This window comes from Ahaetulla prasina, chromosome 2 (genome assembly GCF_028640845.1).
Source record: "Ahaetulla prasina isolate Xishuangbanna chromosome 2, ASM2864084v1, whole genome shotgun sequence".
Lineage (NCBI taxonomy): Eukaryota > Metazoa > Chordata > Lepidosauria > Squamata > Colubridae > Ahaetulla > Ahaetulla prasina.
Genome location: NC_080540.1, coordinates 190,165,187 through 190,184,367, shown reverse-complemented (window position 1 = coordinate 190,184,367; position 19,181 = coordinate 190,165,187). Strand labels below are relative to the sequence as shown.

The 19,181-nt window shown below is 40.6% G+C and overlaps 1 protein-coding gene and 1 long non-coding RNA gene across 2 annotated transcripts in view; one reads left to right on the top strand and one right to left on the bottom strand.

The window, feature by feature from the left end:
- The window catches only part of CTC1 (CST telomere replication complex component 1), a 33,208-nt gene that overhangs the window by 4,339 nt on the left and 9,688 nt on the right, over positions 1-19,181 (bottom strand). The window contains exons 10-20 of the mRNA XM_058173610.1: positions 18,343-18,466; positions 10,037-10,148; positions 8,965-9,421; positions 7,655-7,744; positions 6,330-6,455; positions 6,078-6,142; positions 2,681-2,787; positions 2,336-2,501; positions 693-770; positions 443-599; positions 182-246 (exon numbers count right to left, since the gene is read on the bottom strand). Of these exons, the coding sequence (XP_058029593.1) occupies positions 182-246; positions 443-599; positions 693-770; positions 2,336-2,501; positions 2,681-2,787; positions 6,078-6,142; positions 6,330-6,455; positions 7,655-7,744; positions 8,965-9,421; positions 10,037-10,148; positions 18,343-18,466 (1,547 nt within the window). The remainder of the gene's footprint in view (positions 1-181; positions 247-442; positions 600-692; positions 771-2,335; positions 2,502-2,680; positions 2,788-6,077; positions 6,143-6,329; positions 6,456-7,654; positions 7,745-8,964; positions 9,422-10,036; positions 10,149-18,342; positions 18,467-19,181) is intronic.
- LOC131193457 (uncharacterized) lies at positions 2,759-19,006 on the top strand. The gene is made up of 4 exons (XR_009153920.1): positions 2,759-2,847; positions 6,942-7,083; positions 16,212-16,288; positions 18,583-19,006. It is a non-coding gene; the product is annotated as an uncharacterized LOC131193457 (long non-coding RNA).

Below are 19,181 nucleotides of genomic sequence, written 5' to 3'. Positions count from 1 at the left end.
ATGGACAAAACAAACAAAGTATTCAACATTCTATATTACATAATTTGAACATGCGTTATTGCTTTTTCCTATATGCTATTCATATAGGGACAATAAAAAATTATTATCGGCAGTTATTATTGATCAGTTGAGGTGCTTTTTCCCCCCAGATAAATGTATACATTTCTTTCCAAGTACTTACTTAGCTGTAGCTTTAATCATTCCTGTATGTGACGCGCAAGAATTGCTACGTTCGTTGGGCCTTCTCTGGGAAGGGAGAAAATATGTTGACAAAATCGTGTTAGTATAAACATTTATATGGCACTGTTATTTCAGATTACAGGTGTGATGTTTGAATGATCATGTTATTTCATGCAAAATAATAAAACAATACAATACAGCAATTATGACATGAGGAAAGGGGCTTAGAAATTCCCAAATTCAAATATGGCTGACTAGATACCTCTGTGGAGATGTTGCAGAGATCACAAAACCATTGCATGGATAAAGATAGGATACATGTCAAATGGCAAGTGACTTGTGCTTGGCCCAGATTAAGAGGCTGAAGTGTTATACTGGATAAATAACCTATTGAAAACTTAGCAGTGGAATCCAGATGTCTACAAATAAAACAGAAAAAGGAGCTTTCATCAAATTCTGCAGTTGGATGAGAGGTAATACATTTCAAGCTAATTCCTGAGGTTGATACTCACTTTGGAGAATTGTAAGGTGGAGGAGTCAGAATACACACACCACTAGAGGCAATAAAAACACAATAGATATTTCCAAATCTGTAATGAAAAAAGATGGATTTTGGATACTAGTACAATTAAATGAGAATGGTCATGGAGAAGCAAAAAAAAAAAGTATGTACAAACAGTACTGAGTAAACAACAGGTTTGGTTCCCTAACTCTGTCTTTAACCTGAATTTTAAATCGGAATTCATACCTACAAACAGGCTGCCTATTAAAAATGACGGAAGGTATTGTCCTTCCTTGAGCCAATGAAGAGCTGAAGTTATGCAATATTTTTGGAACTGATGAAAATGGTTCATATTAAAAATATGTGGCTTCAGTGGTTCCTGAAAATACTGTGTGGCTTCAGTGTTTTGGCAGCTCAAGGAAGAAAAACACCATTTTTAGTTAACAGGCAGCCCATTCATATCTAGTCAGTAATGGAATCAACAATACAGGGAACTTCCAGTGATATTAACGAATTGTCACTGAGAAGGGCAGAGAAAGGAGCTGGTAGGGCATTTTGGTACACAGCAGCTGAAGAAGTGTGGCAGTTCTGGAGAAGATGGGCTGAGAAGACTGGCAAGGGGAGCAAGTGAGAAGATCAGGCACACCACACTTAAATGCGAGAGTGATAATGGCAGCCAAGAGAAGATAGGTGGGAGGCAGGTAGGTGTGCTGATAAGTTTGGACAGACTCTAGAGCACAGGCTAAGAAAGGAAGGGAGAAAAAGATGAGATGCCTTAGTCTTGCTTGATTCATCCTGTAGGACCTTTATTTATTTATTTATTTATTTATTTGATTTTTATACCGCCCTTCTCCCGAAGGACTCAGGGCGGTGTACAGGCAACAATAAAATACAGACACTACAGTATACAATTTAAAATGCAAGTTAAAAAACTTATTATAATTAGCCTAGAACTTTAAAAATTTATAAAAACCAAAACCCCATTTAAAATTAGTAAAAAATTTAAAATCGATAAAATTTATGTAATTTAAAATTTAAAAATTTAAAATTTAAGCCAGCCCCGCGCGAATGAAAAAATGTGTCTTCAGTTCGCGGCGGAAGGTCCGAAGGTCAGGTATTTGGCGTAAGCCCGGGGGAAGTTCGTTCCAAAGTGTGGGAGCCCCCACAGAGAAGGACCTTCCCCTGGGGGCCGCCAGCCAACATTGCTTGGCGGACGGCACCCTGAGGAGTCCCTCAGGGACTTTGCTAAAGCCCAGGGCAACTCAGTTTCAATTCAGTCAGAACCAGCTCAGAATAGTCTTAACTAGATTTCTAAGTCAAAGTATATTTTGTGTGTGAAACAAAGCACATTTTCTATTTTGTGGATATTCCAAATGGTGGTCAATACAAGACGTTAGTAAAAACTGCAGCATGATAGTCCAGACATCAAAGACCAAAGCCTGAGCCCTTTTCACTAAAGCAGTGAAACAAATCCTATAAATTTGCTTTTCTATACTCCCTTGTTCATCACTGGTATCATTTTGAACAGTTGCTGAACAAATGGTTGTAAGCTGAAGCCTACTTGTATTACCACAGGCAAGCAGATATCAATAATGCCATGATATACGATGAATAACAACATGATGCTTCAGTATCTCTGGGCTCAAGACGTACCTGGAAATTTTACACTGTAGATCCCGAAACAAAATCCTAGCTCCAGGCAACAAACCCCAAAGATATGGCACAAAAGCGGCTTGAATATAGATATCCAGAAGAATTGAAGAATCATGTGCAGGTGCTATGCTCAGCTTCACAGTATAATTCCAGGGCAAGCGGCCACCTAAGTAGGTAGAAGATAGTTTGCTCTCAGGTTGATCCTAACACCATTTTAGCTCTAGGCTATAGAAAATTCATTTTTCCTCTTGCCGAGTAATTCTCACCAATATATTCTGAATAGCTAATTTACACGCATTGTCTCAGCAATGCTTATAAATACTTATACATTTTCCAAATAGTTACCTTTTTTCTGAGCACAGGTATCTGTTTCTGTCTTCTTTCCAGAATGAGAGTCACATAAAGTTCTTTCCATTATTTCTCCAGAAAAAGAGACCAGAGAACCTTTGGAGCTGATGAGGGAACATTTAATTTACTACATTTCCTGCTTTTCATCCAAAACAGAGATTAAGGTAATCTGGTCCGTATAAACTATAGTTTTAAGCATAACTCTAGATTAAAAACATTAACTCAAAATTAAAAATAACAAATAAAATAAAATCAGTAAGATACCAGCACCTTCTAAATTAAAATTCAGGGCTTCCGGGTGGCGCCACCCTCCTCGTTGGGTGCTAATTTATGGCACTCCGCATTGAATATGGTAGAAGCCGGATTTAACAACTGATCCCGGCTTCATTTCTCTCTCTGGTTGAAAGAGAGAGACAGAGCAAGGGGGAGGATTTGGGTAGATTCTCCTAGGGGCTTTGTTTTTGTAATACAAAGCCCTGAACGGTCGAATCCCCTTATTTACCCCTCCCCCACCTCCAGTATTCTCTGCGCTCCTGAAAAAGCAGGAAAAGAGGAGGGTGTCCACTTCTGCTAACAATTGATTTCTTTTTGTGGATACGAAAAGCAGGCGGAAGAGTGTGAGGAACAATTATTGGTTTGCAAGTATTTTTGATTTTCTGACTTCCTCCCCCCCTTCAGTTTCGTTTTAGAGAAACTGAAAGCAGAGCGATACATCAAAGGGAGCTTTGCTGTTGAATCGAAACTGAATGGAGATTTTATCTTATTGTGTTTGACTGTGGACTGTTGGATTATATTACGCTGTTTAAGTACGTTACAAGGGGATTCTCAGCAGGAATTTTGTTATGGAGGTTCTTTCAGAAGAATGGGTTCGGGACGTTATACAGGACTACACAGAAAGAATGTATTTAATTATTCAAAAATACAAATTGATAAAAAATGGGGACGTTTTGGATGAGAGTTTGGAGCAAATTAACCAGTGCAATTATTCGGAAAATGGAATGGAGGATATACAAATAAAAGTGGATAAATATGAAGATTTGATCGTGAAGAAACAAGGTGATCTAAAGAAGTTTTCTTTAAACAGTTTGGATGAGTTGCCTGAATTTGTGCTACAGGAGATTGTTCCTCAAATGGAAAAGACTCACAAGCTTAATGTTTCCCAAGAGTTCTCTTTTGGACTGATGGAATATCGGCAGTAATTTTTGGATTTCTGGACATAAGGAATTACTAGGAAATATTGTGATTGACTTTTAAAAGGAGCAACGAAGGAAAGACAGAGATTAATGCACCAAAAAATGGCAAGAGACAAAAGTATTATTTTGAAACAAGGTTTTTAAAATATTAATAGACAAAAATATTAGTGTCCCGAAGGCAATTTGTGATTATAAAAGACTAGATATTTGGATATACTGGACTTTGATGAGGAAGGACTAAAGTTGAATAGATATTGTAATTAATTAAATAATATTGTAATTTTCTATTGAATTTTATAAATTTTATAATCTGTTGTATTGAATTTTAAATAGAATATTCTTGAAAGATCTTATGTAAGAAGGACTTGGGGAAATTATATGGTTATATGGTTATAGAAGTTATAAGGGAGATATTCTTTGAACTGGATTGGATTTTTATGCTTTAGCTGGTTTTAAATATTTTAGGAATAATTTGTTTTACTGATTTATATATTTTATTACAGTTTATTGTTAATTTTTTCAAGGATTTGGTTATGTAAGGAGGAAGTCAGAGTTAGAGAGGGAGAATTGGTATAATAGTTTTGGGGAAAAATTTTTTTTTAGCATATGTTTGTTTTATTTTTAACTATACCTTGTGTTTCTTCCGGGAAGCCAGGGGGGAGGGGGGAGGGGGTTTGTGAAGGGAGAGGGGTTGGTGGGAAAGGGGGAAAAATTTTTTTTGTAAAACTTTTTGAATTAAAAAAAAAAAAATAAATAAATTAAAATTCAGTTCAACAACAAATTTAAAAGGTTTTTCAAGGTACTGTCTGAATCCTAGTTTTAAACACTGAAAAAAGAAAGATAGTTAATATATCAATTATTTAAGTTTATTTAAGTTTGCTACCAATCTCATTCATTCATTAGAAGCGCACAATTTTGGCTTCTTAAAATATTAACACTATCTGAAAAGTGACTTTGCCTACCAAATATTTACTTGATAATCAAGGAACAGAGCGAAAGGGTTCTCCTAAAGATCTTAAAACTAAGTTCATTCTATAGTCTTCCAGTAAATTAACATTAAGCAATCAATATCACTTTGAATTGTGCCCATACATTTAAAAACATTTTCATTATTTCTGTTGCAAAACTATGTTTTAAAAGGGAAGATCTGTAGCGATTTCTGGAAAACTCATTAGTAAGAAAAAGATCCCTCAGATGCCAATTCCAACAGTGAAAATGCCTTCTATCTTTTCCCAGCAAGCAGATCTCAATTATTACCAGACACAGGACAGCCTCCAAAAACAGCCTCAATAATTAGACATGTTCATAAAAGAAAAAGTAGATATTTAAATACTATTATATTAGCAAAACTATCTGTCACTTTGAAGATTCTGAACAGAAACAGAAATTTTCCTGAAAGGAGCACACACCTAAGCATCTTTTAAAGAAAGCCATAATAAATGCAGATAAAATGCTAACTCAAATGTAAACCCATCCTGGAGTTGCCATTTCCTTATCCAATATATTTGTATATGTCATATATATTGTTTAAATATGTGTTAGAAGCCACACTCCAAGGAAAGACAGGACCCAAGAAATAGTAACTGAATTAAAAACTACTTGTTAACATTAATTCCCTATAAAATAAGAAAACCCATTTAGTAAACAGATTCTTCTCTGTGTACATATTCTTTCATATACACAGATCACTCTCACATGAAAACATGTGCATGCAGGGACACATTCAAAGAATCTTCTCTCCTTCCAGCAAAAACAATAAAAAGAGAGGGGAAATGGCAGGGGGCAGGCTAGCACTTAATTTGGGGTTGCTTATTTTTAGCTGAGTGTTTCAGTTGTAGTTTTTGCAAAGACTTCATTTGTCAGAATACACAAGTATCCCATTATGACCTAGCTGTAAATGATAGCTAAATCTTAAATTATGATTTTGTGCACTCAAAAAGTGAGAAAATTTTTGCTTTAACTGAATTAAAGCAAACTAGGTTTAGTGTGAACAAGCAGCCTGGATATGCCTCATGTCTCTCTCCAACTCTTTTCCATCTTGTGCTTCAAAATTAGTTTATACTGAATTGTTAGCAACGCAGACCAGAAGAGTACAACTTTTAAAAAATAGAGCACTGGATATTCCATTTCATTTCCTTAAAGACCATAATTACAATTCCCACATTAAATCTCTCAGTAAACAAAAAGAAAATACATTTTACCTCAGATTGAGTATTTCTGCAATGGAGAACATTTTTTGTTCCCTTTTTAACATGTCTGACATGGGCTGAAAAAGAAAAAATAAACATATTCACCCACTGCTCTGCCCCTTCACATCGTGAACCTACTATACGGGCATTAAAATTGTTCACTTCTATTCATGGCTAGAACTCTGTATTAGCCTGTTAGTTCATTTTCTTCCCAAATCAAAATAGGAACGACTAGCAGAAACTCAGAAGTACCGATTAACTTACCTGAGAAATTTGTCTCACATGATGCACATAGGCCCCATCTGGGAAGGGCAGAAAAAAGGAACAGCTCAAGTTTGATTTGTTTCCTGGAGCCAGTGAGGAGCACTTTTTATCAAAAATATCCAAATCCTGAAAAACACATAGCGAACTGAGACCTACCATAGAATCAAACAGTATTCAGACCAGGGGTGAAATCTAAAAATTTTCCCTACCGGTTCTGTGGTTGTGGCTTAATTGGTGGGCGTGGCTTGGTGGTCAGATGACTGGGTGGGCGTGGCCAACAATAAATAATAAAAATAATAAATAAGGTATACAAAACAGTAAGAGGTACCAAAAACCAACTTTCACACTTTACACACACACAACACAACTGACTCACACATAATGTAAAAGCAGCTGCACTTCACCCAAAATGGCCCCTGCAACAAGCAGGAACCTCACTTTCACACTTTACACACACACAACTGACACACACACACACACACACACAATGCCACATACAGCTTTGTGAGATTTTGTGTGTTTGTGTAGTTAGAGTGAAACACTACAGAAACATACCAAATCTCAGAAAGCTGCACAAATATTTTATTTTATTATTTTTATTTATTTTTTTAGATCGGGTTCTCCAACCTTAGTAACTTAGTTTGTGGACTTCAACTCCCAGAGTTCCTCATTCAGCAAAGCAGGAAGTCAAAGCAAACTGTAATCAGTAGCTGAAGAAAAAGCATGCCGTTGCCAAAAGGAGCAGTAACTATAGGTAAGTGAGGAGGGGGAATTGGCTGGGCATGGGTGGGGGCTCTTGTAAGTGGGGGCTGTTAAAAAGTCAGTTTAAAAGCCTGTGAGGATCAGGAAACTCCTCTGGCATTGCCAGAGGAGGCTTTTAAAACCTCTTTTTTTTCCCCCTTCGGCTGAAGAGGGTTTTTAAAAAAAAACTTTTAAAGGGTTTTGATGATCTCTGCTCAGCCCAGCGATCATCAGAGGGGTTTTTTTACTTTTCAAGGCATATTTTGGCTGAAGAAAAACTGCTTTTAAAAGTAAAAAACAAAACAAAAACCCTCTGCTGATGGTGCGGCTCAGCAGGGGCAGGGAGTGAGGCCAGGGATTTTTGCTACCGGTCCTCCGAACCAACAGCCGCCATCGCTACCGGATCGCGCGAGCCAGTCCGAACCAGGAGCATTTCACCCCTGATTCAGACACCTCCACTACAAGGAATCTTGAAATTTGAAAGACAAAAAATTGGACTAGAAGGCCCAATCACTGATTTTTATTCTTCCTGAGTAAATCAGCAAAAGCCCAACAATAAATTTTACAGTTTCTTTTAGTCTTACCGTGCACTGAGGTAGAATGAGCTGGTACAAATGGTCAACATGTAGAAATGGGAACCAGTGCAGAGAGTTCTTCAGAAACAATAACAATACCTGAAGAATAATTTGAAAAGTCCATAACAAAAGAAACTCAAATTTTACCATAAGAATGTTGGTGGTGAGATATAAGCCACAGTATGCTGTTTGGCAAGATTAAGTTCTACATTAAAGTTCTTAGCTTGCATAGAACAGCATATACAAACTTAGGGGTAAAACTGGGCTTGTGTTATAGTGACCAAATTGTGCCAAAACTGATTGGCACTGTCTTTGCTATTCATAGCGAATGCTGTATGGGCACAACAAAGGCTGATAACTTAGTATTTAACTAAAACACCTTTTGTGAAACCATGACAAGCAGCGAATGACAATGTCCATGGGTCCATTTAAGGACAACCACAACATATGACTTAAAACAGAGAATTAAAAAAATGACGAGGGTAAATTATTATACATTTCTGGAACTAAGAACAAGAGCAGATTAATAGATCTGACTGAAGATAATCCGATCTTGAGCTAATTAATATATTTTGAGGTATAGGCTTAATTCTATATGAAAGCGCTACAGTATAAAAGAAAAAGCACAAATTGATGTCATTCTATTTATTCTGGATCTCATGAACTGATGATAATTACACATTACCCACACTGCATATCGGACATTAATACAATTGAGTGCGTCCAGAAATATTTCACAGAGTCCTCCACTCCTGTGCTCGCAACAAAATACTTTATGCCACCAGACTTAAAAGTCTGGGTTTAGAAAATTTAGAACTTCGGTATGACCTGAGCATAGCTCACAAAATTATCTGCTACAATGTCCTGTCAAGGACTACTTCAGCTTCAACCACAACAATACACGAGCACACAATAGAGTTAAGCTTAATGTGAACCGCTCCAATCTTGATTGCAGAAAATATGATTTCAGAAACAGAGTTGTTAATGCCTGGAATGCACTACTAGACTCTGTGGTCTCATCCCAAAACCCAAAAAACTTTAACCTAAGACTGTCTACTCTTGACCTCACCCCATTCCTAAGAGGTCTGTAAGGGGTGTGCACAAGAGCACCAGCATGCCTACCGTCCCTGTCCTAATGTTCCCTTTAATTGTATTCATTTTATATATTCAATTCATGCTTATATATATTATTTAACATGTACTCGACAAAATAAATAAATAAAATAAATAAAATGATGATTATAGAAGAACAGCAGGAATGCACCATTCTGAATGAATGCAATCATGTACCATTTCTCCACTTTGCTTTTTATCCTTACTTTCTGCTGGGCTTCGCTAGTCTCTTCAAAAGCAATAATCTTGAGCTCCTCCTGTTCTTCATTTTCTCCAAGACTGTGGCATAGCTTAGATTTGCCGATCCATAAAATTGTGGCCTGAAAGCAGAGTTGCATTGTCTGCCCATTTTCAGACTTGCTTTCTGAACTGTGGAGGTAGTTGCGCCATGCAAGTCCTTCCTTTTGAATCAACAAAAACAGACGAGATACACAGGTGATCTTCTCAGTACTGTTCCTGAAATGTTCTGATTCCCTGGTATTTGGTTCTTCTGTTTCCTTTCCTTTCCTTTTAGCTTTCCTTACTGAGGGTCTCAGATCAGTTGTTGAGCTGCCACTGTCTTTCACATCACAGGTCTGCTGATAGATAGTAGGACTTTTTTTGGCTCTCTTTTCAGGAATATGAAGAACTTTCACATCCTCAAAATAAAACTGTGCATAAAGCCTGAGAAGAGAAGAGCAAAAAAGTAGCACAAGTGCAGCTCTAGAGATGTTATAGGTAGAAAGAAACACAAACTGCAGAATCAGGACACTCAACTAATTATAATGATTTTTCTGTAATGGACAAAGTGTATCCTATAATGGGTTGCTCCTCCATTTTCATTCTCGGTTAGATCTACTGTAAAACACCTGCAATGTGTCAGCCCTTCAAGGTAGTCCAGACTAGGAAACCAGAATTATGAATCTAATAATACTTTCATTACAAAGTTAGAGAAACAGAATGGGTAGAACTTCGTCAGATGGAGATCCAGTTGAGAATGGAACTTCATTGCTAAGAGATTCAGTCATAAGGTGCAATGTCACATGACCACACCAAATTCCAAACATACAGAAAATAACTGGTATGGAACGTTTATTTTAATCAAGGGAAAATCACAATAAAGGAAAATATTCAAAATTTAGTGAACTAAACATGAGTCATATTAGTACATTTTTCATATTAGGTTTCTTCATAGTTCTAAAACAATATTTTACATTTGGCTTTTTCATCTGCATCTTTGACTCGTTCTATGAGTCTGATGTTCTTAAACTTTCTAAGTTTAAACAAATAGATACCTGCCTTTTCTTTTTTTTTATATGATTGGCTGCAATTGGCTGTTGTGAAGAAGAAAAGTCATTTTGAGGAAACTGTTCTGTAATAAGCTGAAAAATATTCACCTGGAGGAGGCACCCTATAATTGAAAAAAATGAAATCAGTTAATAAGCAAAGCTGACTACTATACAAAACAAAGCAGAGAAAGCAGAAGAAACAATTTCTCCTCAAGACCCACCTTAGCAAAGGTGATATAGGGCATGACCAGGCTGAGCCCAAGAGTGGGATCAAATGTATCATCAGTCATTAGTTCCTTCATGCCCACAAGAGATATAAGCACAGCCCACCTTGAATTCCTCCTATTCTTATATCCTCTAATTTCCCTTAGTTGTTAGTAGTTCAAATTCTTGTAGCAACCTTAAGCCTGCAATAAATCTTTTTACCCATTTAAACCATCTGGATCTCCCGATTTGTCTGGCGTTTAACAAGTGCCTCTGACCTATTCTAGCTTCAGGTATAATGAGCTACAATTTATTTATTTATTTATTTATTCGATTTTTATACCGCTCTTCTCCCGAAGGACTCAGGGTGGTGTACAGCCAAATAAAAAACGCAATATATAAATTAAAACAAGACTAAAACAAACATATTACAAAATGGCCCAAAAATTTAAAAAATTTAAAACATTTAAAATAGTTTAAAAACCCTAAAAATATAAATAACCCCAGATTAAAATTTAATTAGGCCAGTCCCGCTTGAATAAATAGATGTGTTTTCAGCTCACGGCAAAAGGTCCGAAGATCAGGCACTTGACGTAAACCAGGGGGAAGTTCGTTCCAAAGCGTAGGAGCTCCCACAGAGAAGGCCCTGCCCCTGGGGGCCGCCAGCTGACATTGTCTGGCGGATGGCACCCTGAGAAGGCCCTCTCTGTGAGAGCGTACGGGTCGGTGGGAGGCATAAGGTAACAGCAGGCGGTCCCGTAAGTACCCGGGCCCTAAGCCATGGAGCGCTTTAAAGGTGGTAACCAAAATCTTAAAGCACACCCGAAAGACCACAGGAAGCCAGTGCAAACTGCGCAGGATTGGTGTTACATGGGAGCAACGGGTTGCTCCCACTATTACCCGCGCAGCTGCATTCTGGACTAGCTGCAGCTTCCGGGTGCACTTCAAGGGCAGCCCCATGTAGAGAGCATTGCAATAATCCAAACGGGAAGTGACAAGAGCATGAGTGACCGTGCATAAGGCATCCCGGTCAAGGAAGGGGCGCAACTGGCGAACCAAACGTACTTGGTAAAAAGCCCTCTTGGAGACGGCCGCCAAGTGATCATCAAACGACAGCCGCTCATCCAAGAGGACGCCCAAGTTGCGCACCCTTTCCATTGGGGCCAATAACTCGCCCCCCACAGTCAGCCGCGGCTGCAGCTGACTGTACCGGGGCGCCGGCATCCACAGCCACTCCGTCTTGGAAGGATTGAGCTTGAGTCTGTTTTCCCCATCCAGACCCGTACAGCTTCCAGACACCGGGATAGCACTTCGACAGCTTCGTTGGGGTGGTCCGGGGTGGAGAAGTACAGCTGTGTGTCATCAGCGTACAGATGGTAACTCACCCCGAAACCACTAATGACCTCACCCAGTGGCTTCATGTAGATGTTGAACAGGAGGGGCGAGAGAATCGACCCCTGAGGCACCCCACAAGTAAGGCGCCTCGCGGTCGACCTATGCCCCCCTGTCAACACCGTCTGCGACCGGTCGGAGAGATAGGAGGAGAACCACCGATAAACGGTGCCTCCCACTCCCAAGCTCTCCAACCGGTGCAGCAAGATACCATGGTCGATGGTATCAAAGGCCGCTGAGAGATCTAATAGGACCAGGGCAGAGGAACAACCCCTATCCCTGGCCCTCCAGAGGTCATCTACCAACGCGACCAAAGCTGTCTCCGTACTATGTCCGAACCAAAAGCCGGACTGGAACGGGTCTAGATAGACAGCTTCATCCAGGTACTGGGGAAGCTGCCATGCAACCACACTCTCTACAACCTTCGCCACAAAGCGAAGGTTGGAGACTGGACGATAATTTCCCAAAATAGCTGGGTCCAGGGAAGGCTTCTTGAGGAGGGGTCTCACCACCGCCTCTTTCAAGGCAGCGGGGAAAACCCCCTCCAACAATGAAGCATTTATAATTCCCTGGAGCCAACCTCGTGTCACTTCCTGGGTAGCCAGCACCAGCCAGGAAGGACACGGGTCTAGTAAACATGTGGTTGCATGCAACCTCCCCAGCAACCTGTCCACGTCCTCGAGAGCCACAGACTCAAACTCATCCCAAACAACCTCAACAAGACGTGTCTCCGTCATCCCACTTGGATCATCGCAATTTTGGTCTAAGCTATCCCGAAGCTGAACGATTTTATCGTATAGATAACCGTTAAACTCCTCAGCATGTCCCTGCAGGGGGTCATCCCGCCCCTCCTGGTGAAGGAGGGAGCGGGTCACCCGAAACAGGGCGGCCGGGCGGTTATCTGCCGATGCAATGAGGGTGGAAACATAGGAACGTTTCGCCTCCCTCATTGCCATTAGGTAGGTCTTAGTAAAAGATCTCACTAGTGTCCGATCAGCCTCGGAACGGCTAGACCTCCAAGTACTCTCTAGGCGTCTTCTCCAACGCTTCATCTCTCTCAGCTCCTCAGAGAACCAAGGAGCCAATTGAGATCTACGCCGGGTCAGAGGCCGCAAAGGCACGACACGGTCCAAAGCCCCAGTCGCGGCCCGTTCCCAGGCCGCAACTAGTTCTTCAGTCGTGCCGTGGGCAAGATCCTCAGGGAACGGCCCAAGCTCCATCCGGAACCTCTCAGGGTCCATCAGGCGCCTGGGACGGAACCAACGAATTGGCTCCGTCTCCCTGCGATGGTGAGCGGCGGTCCGAAAGTCCAGGCGAAGGAGAAAATGATCCGACCATGACACCAGTTCCATCACTAAATCTCCTAATTCCAGATCATTAATCCACTGTCCAGAGATATAAATCAGATCTAGTGTGCCTCCCCCCGTGTGTGTAGGGCCATCAGTTACTTGAATCAGGTCCATGGCCATCATGGAGGCCATGAACTCCTGAGCTACCGTCGATGACGAGCCGGCCGATGGCAAGTTGAAATCCCCCATGACTAAAAGTCTGGGAATCTCAACCGCCACCCCGGCAAGCACCTCTAGCAGCTCAGGCAGGGCTGTAGTCACGCAGCAAGGAGCCAGGTACGCGATCAACAAACCCATCTGATTCCTATGGCCCCACTTCACAAGGAGGGATTCACAGCCAGCTATCTGAGGCACAATGGACTCCCTCGGCTCTAGACTTTCTTTAATCACAACCGCCACCCCCCCACCCCTACCTTGGGCCCTCAGCTGATGGAATGCACGGAAACCCGGAGGGCACAGTTCAACCAGGGGTACACCCCCCTCTGTGCCCAACCAGGTCTCCGTAATGCTCATAAAGTCTGCGGACTCCCTCTGAATGAGATCCCAAATCAAGGGAGCCTTATTAACCACGGACCGGGCATTGCACAACATCAGTCGAAGACCCAAGCTCTGAGGATCCTGACCATCCGGGGAACGAGTAAGGACTGAGGGGCCGGAGCACGTGATCGCTTTTAAACATCGAACACGTGCTCCCAGAGAGCGATACGGCCCCTTGCCTCCGCCATATCTGCCTCTCCCACTTACCGTACCAATGGAATAACAATCTACGCTCTGAATACCCCCCTCCCCCCCTGTCTTCGGACCAGATGAAGTAGTGCCGTGAGCAAACGCTGGGACTGGACATACCCTCCCCGACGGGCCACTCCCCCTACCCGTCACTCCCCTCCCCCCCTTTAAAAATCCCTTATTTAAAAACCTATTAAAAAACCCCCAAAGGTTCTTCTTCGATGCATGCTATCTCTCTGGGTCACAAAACCCTTCATTGAGATAGGCCCTCGATAACGTAGAGGGCCATTTCTGCGAGGCGGGGGCACCTCGCAGATGACGGAGTTCCAATGAAGAATATCTCATATCTCAATCTCATATCGGGCCCAGAAAGAGTTCGTCCAATGTCACTGATGATGGTACAGCACTGGTGATGTTACAGCAGTCATGTTAAGGGCCACGTGGAGCCCACAGATGATAAAGATGATAAGACAAGATAGAAAGCATGATAAAGATGGTAAAGCAAGATAACTGCTCTCAAGGAATCCTTGGCACCATCCCATCCGCAGGCCACCAAGGAGGAAATAGCCAGTCTGATAACCGTCTCAGCAGGTCCAGATGAAATCCTCCACTCCATGGGGCCCATAGGGATCCCGGCGGGATGCTGACATCCGTTGCTTAAGCCAATGTTAAGCCGGGATTCCTGAATTAAGTTGTTAGGGTCCAGTTCAAAACGACCCTCTGCCATACTGCCGACACTGTCGCCACAAAAGGCCGGAAAAGCCAGAATAAACGCTGCCATAAACGCTGCCTGGGAAAGGCTGGGGGACAGGCCGGACGATAGGCCGGATGATAGGCCAGGTATCACCGCCCCACCCATTTCCCGCCCATCTCCGCCGACTCTGCTCTTCTCCTGGCCCGGAACTCAGTGACCGCGAACACCCTGAGGTCGCCGAGCAGATCACCATCCAGCCAGGCAGTTGAGTCGAGAAATTCCTTATTTCTCTGTCTTTACACCTGAAGCTAAAATTGGTCAGAGGCACTTTTGCTAAAGTAAGAAAGAAGAAAAATAGTTCATTCATCGCAAATAGTGAATAATTTACTTATGATTTTTCTTGCTATTTCTTTAATACACACTATTATAAACTCTGCAATCTCCCTATCTCTATTCATTGAAGATAAAGACAGACATCTGTTTTCCAAAGGACAGAAAGGTATAAAGGATAAGTATAAAGACTCTCACTTCAAAGAAATGATGACTTAGAGGACAGAAGAGCCTTCATTCATATCAGAAAAGATGAACACTTCACTGAACTTCAGATCCAAACAGTCAAGACTTATTTATCAAATTTATATTCCAACTTTCTCAAGATGATGTGCAGCACTTCCTTTCTCTAATATTTTCTTACATCTCTATCCCTATGATAGATGTGGCTGAGAAATACATCCTATTTCAGGAACAACTTGCACATAAACTAGCAAATGTATTGTGTTATAAGTGTTTCAAATTTGTTCAAATCTCTAAAAAATCACTTTGTTTATATAGTTTATTTCTGAACTGCATTGCTTAAAGATACTGAAATCAATTAGAATATCTCTGACCATTTTAGGGAAAAAGTCTCAAAAGAACTTATTTTTAATAAAGTTAAATTTCCCCACACTTTTAATAGGCTATTTATAATTGAATGGGTTTTTTTATGCCATAGAAAAAATTCTACTTATGTCACACCAGAAATATTTATGCAGACCTCCTGAGAGTCCTGCTCCTTCCATTGTAGCCCAATCATATGGTGATACAATACAATCTGTAATCCAGATCAAACAACTAGCTTGATAGTATAATTTAACACAACCAGTATATTCTGCCAGTAGGTTTCCAAGTGCAACTCAAGGTGCTGGTTGTTACCTTTAAAGCCCTTCCTGGCATACGGCCTGATTATCTGAAGAAATGCTTACCTCGTATTGTTTCTTCCCATCAAGAGTTAATGCTGGTATGATCTATTGGTGGACCTTTTGTATTTTTCTATTCTGTGTCATTCTAATTTTTCTACTGTGTCTCATTCTAGTTGTTTTAGTCAGGGCTATGTTTCAATAGTTTTAAATGTTTTACTTTTTTGTAGATTTTCTAAGCCACAATAGTCTTTTGAAGTGGGTGGTAATGTCAAATCAAATAAATTCAATTAAATGTTGCATCTTTCAGAATTGGGAGTTTGATCCTGGGATTTTAATTTGAGCACATAAAGTTGATTATTTATTTTTGTCACTCATCAATATCCCTTCTTCAGTTTTAACTAGAATAATTTCAAATAAATAATTAAACTTTTGTAGGAAGCTCATTTTACTACCAAAATTCTTTCTAATCAAGATAGGCTTAACTTTCTCCATCTTAAAGTATCAGCTGTTATATTTTTCCAAATTGGTAAAGATTTTTGAATAAACGTTTTATTCTATTTCAGTAAATTTCCAAGTACTTCACTGGTTTAATATTAGCATTAAACCCTGCTGTTGTTTCAGAGGTTTTTCCTCTTCAAATAGGTTAATTTCATCATCTGATTCTTATCCTGATACTGAACTATACTGTTGTATATATTTCACCATTGATTCTGAAGGAGGTAAGTTCTTTAGATCCTTCATCATCAATATTTATCTTTAATTTATGCTTTTATTATTTTCTGAAATTTTACTCTTGATATTGTTAGCTAATGCCAACAAAAAGAAAGGAGAAAAAGGCCAATGTTGTCATGTCTCTATTATAATAAGTTTGGGGTTGCTTGTAGCTACTGAGCATATGTATTAGAAGCATCTTTTGTTTTGATTAGCAAAAATAAGTCAACCTCATCAGATGAAAATATTCATTATGTACTATTGGAGAATCTCTTTCTTTGAAATGCTTGATTTAAAGGAATATCAGCAATGCTTCATTTCAACAATGTGATAGAGAATTTTAGCTTTTGTAGTAAAACAAGTGCTATATTGAGTTAACTTTTAGGGCCATTTGCGCTCTGCATCTAGTTTCTGGATTCAGAGATGAAAAGTGCACAATGGGTCTCCCACAACCCTGAAGTTCAGCAATGATTGGAAACTTCTCTTCTGCGCATACTGTTGGTGCAATTGCCCAGATAACTTCTTCTGCCTCTCTTTCCCTCTTCATCAGTGTTCAGAAGCAGCTACTTTCACTTGTATTTGCATGCTGTGCAAATAGCACACTGCTTGCAGAAGAGCTATTGTCACTCTGCTGACGGTTGGGCATCAAAATTAAATAGCTGGTAAACATTTTATGTATATACAGCATGAGATGCTTCCAACTGTCAACTAAAATTTATCTTTAAAATGTCTTTAAATAAAATCTTAGGCTTCTGTAGATCCCTAGATCACAAGAGAAGTTCTCTTTTTCTCCAAAATCATCTCACAATAGAAAGAGAATACTTTCATTTTATTTATGGCAGAGCTGGTTAAAATTGTTTCCTTAAAAACAATGTTCTACACTTCTGCAAACTTGTATTTCCTCAAGTCTGCTGATACTTTTCTCTTTTCCAGCTACATAAACAGTATCAAATAACTAAATAGGAATATAAAAAATAAGATTATCAGCTAAAATTGCATGGACTACCACGGGGTCCCCAACCGCCAGCTCATGAACTGGCATCTCTCTGCGGCATGCCAGCAACTGAGTTGTGCAAACAAGAGAAGCCCCATCCATGGCATGCAGGCAGCATGCAAAAACACACACCCTCCAGACTATGGAGAACCTTTCGCCCTGGAATCGGTCCCTGGTGCTCAAAAGGTTGGGGGCCGCTGGACTAACAGCCAGGCAACTTAATGAGTAGCTTCATTTTCTATAGCAATAATATAGTTTTTCTTTCAAAACTCTGTCTTTTGTAACCAGTGATGGATACTGTTGTGGCCTGCCAGCTGACAGTGGAGCTGGCAGCAGATTCGATGAGGAGGTTGGGGAAGAACTTGGGCCAGTCCTGGAGTCCGGGGAAGGCTCTGATGGATGCTCTGCATTGGAAGCAGAGATAGAGGCAGGGCCATCCAACATTTCCCAGCTGCCTTCAGAGTCGGACATAAGTGGGAAGGACAAACAGCTGGGGCCTGTTCCAGATGCCCGCCTGCACAGAGTTGTTAGGAGAGAACAACTGAGGACAAGGAGCCGACTCGGGAAGAAAGGCACATGTGGATGCTGAATGCTCCCTCCCTGGCAGGGGAATGAATAGGAGGAAAGGGGAGGGGTGGTTGCAGGAGACAACCGTTCGGATTTCTTTCAGATGATTTGCTTATCATGGTTCGTGCCTCGGAGACTGCTTGCCAGAGCTTAATTTACAGCTTTGTGACTGGAAGCTCCTGGCCTGGCAAGTATCCCAAGGAACTGATAAGGTCTATTATTGCAATTAACCCTTTGAAGGATTATTGCCTGGACTTTTCACTGTGTGAATGCCAGTAATTCACAGGAGCTAAATAAAGAGGGGTTTGTGGGAACAACGAGTCTGTTTCTTGGTTCTGCTAAGGCTGTGTCAGAACAGATACTATCTTGAATTTGCACAAGAACTGGCAGTTTCTACTCTAATATTCTGTAGAATCTAAAAATATAGTTGCTATTAATATTGGCCATTATTTTATATTTCCCACAAATTATAGATAAAAGTAAAATAAATACTGAACATACCTATTAGTGATGTGTCTGTGAACGGTCTACAATCTTTGTGGAATATTACACAAGGAAGACTGTTACTTTTGTCTCGTAATTGGAGGGAACCACTATTGGAATATTCCAGCACTCCAAGCAACAGCTATCCTCCCACCCCAAAAATAAAAGATTATTATTAGCCATTGACAAGAAAAGAACAAAATTATTCACTAATTATGTTATATGCTTATAAAAATACTCTTTTGCTTATTTTTCTAGGAGTATCTAAACAACAAAACTTTTTACAGTACCAGAGAACTAGTGTCAGATCTGCCTCTTCAGCTTGATGCTTCACTGGCATTCTGCCATCAGTCATTGGAGGTGGGGGGAGGAGAGGAAATAGGCAATTGGCATGTAAGGAGTAGAGGTGATCAAAAGGGAGAGTGGATGACAAGCTTGACAGAAACCCAGAGATGCGAGTACCAGCTTGTTCCAGGCTTCAAGGACACAGAGCCTGAAAAAGGAATGTGAATTGCACCAAACGTCTAAGCGGTTCCCAAAACACCTATGGGCACACCATTGGGTAAGGATGAACTGGTCAAGGGGGAAGGGCCGGGAGGAAGAGGAAATTTTTTAAATCTTTTGTGTGGGAATGTTAGTTCTAGCCTGCTTTGTTTGCAACCACTAATACTTAGTAAAAGAACCTATCACTTCAATCAGATGGAGTCAAGGGTCTTTCTTTCCTAGGGACCTAGCTGAGGCAAGTCTGATAACTAATTTGATATATTCGTTAAAGTATTAGGCTAGAAAGTATTAGACTGGAAACTGTGAGTTTTAGTCAGGCACAAAGCCAGCTGGTTGACTCTGGGCCAGTCGCT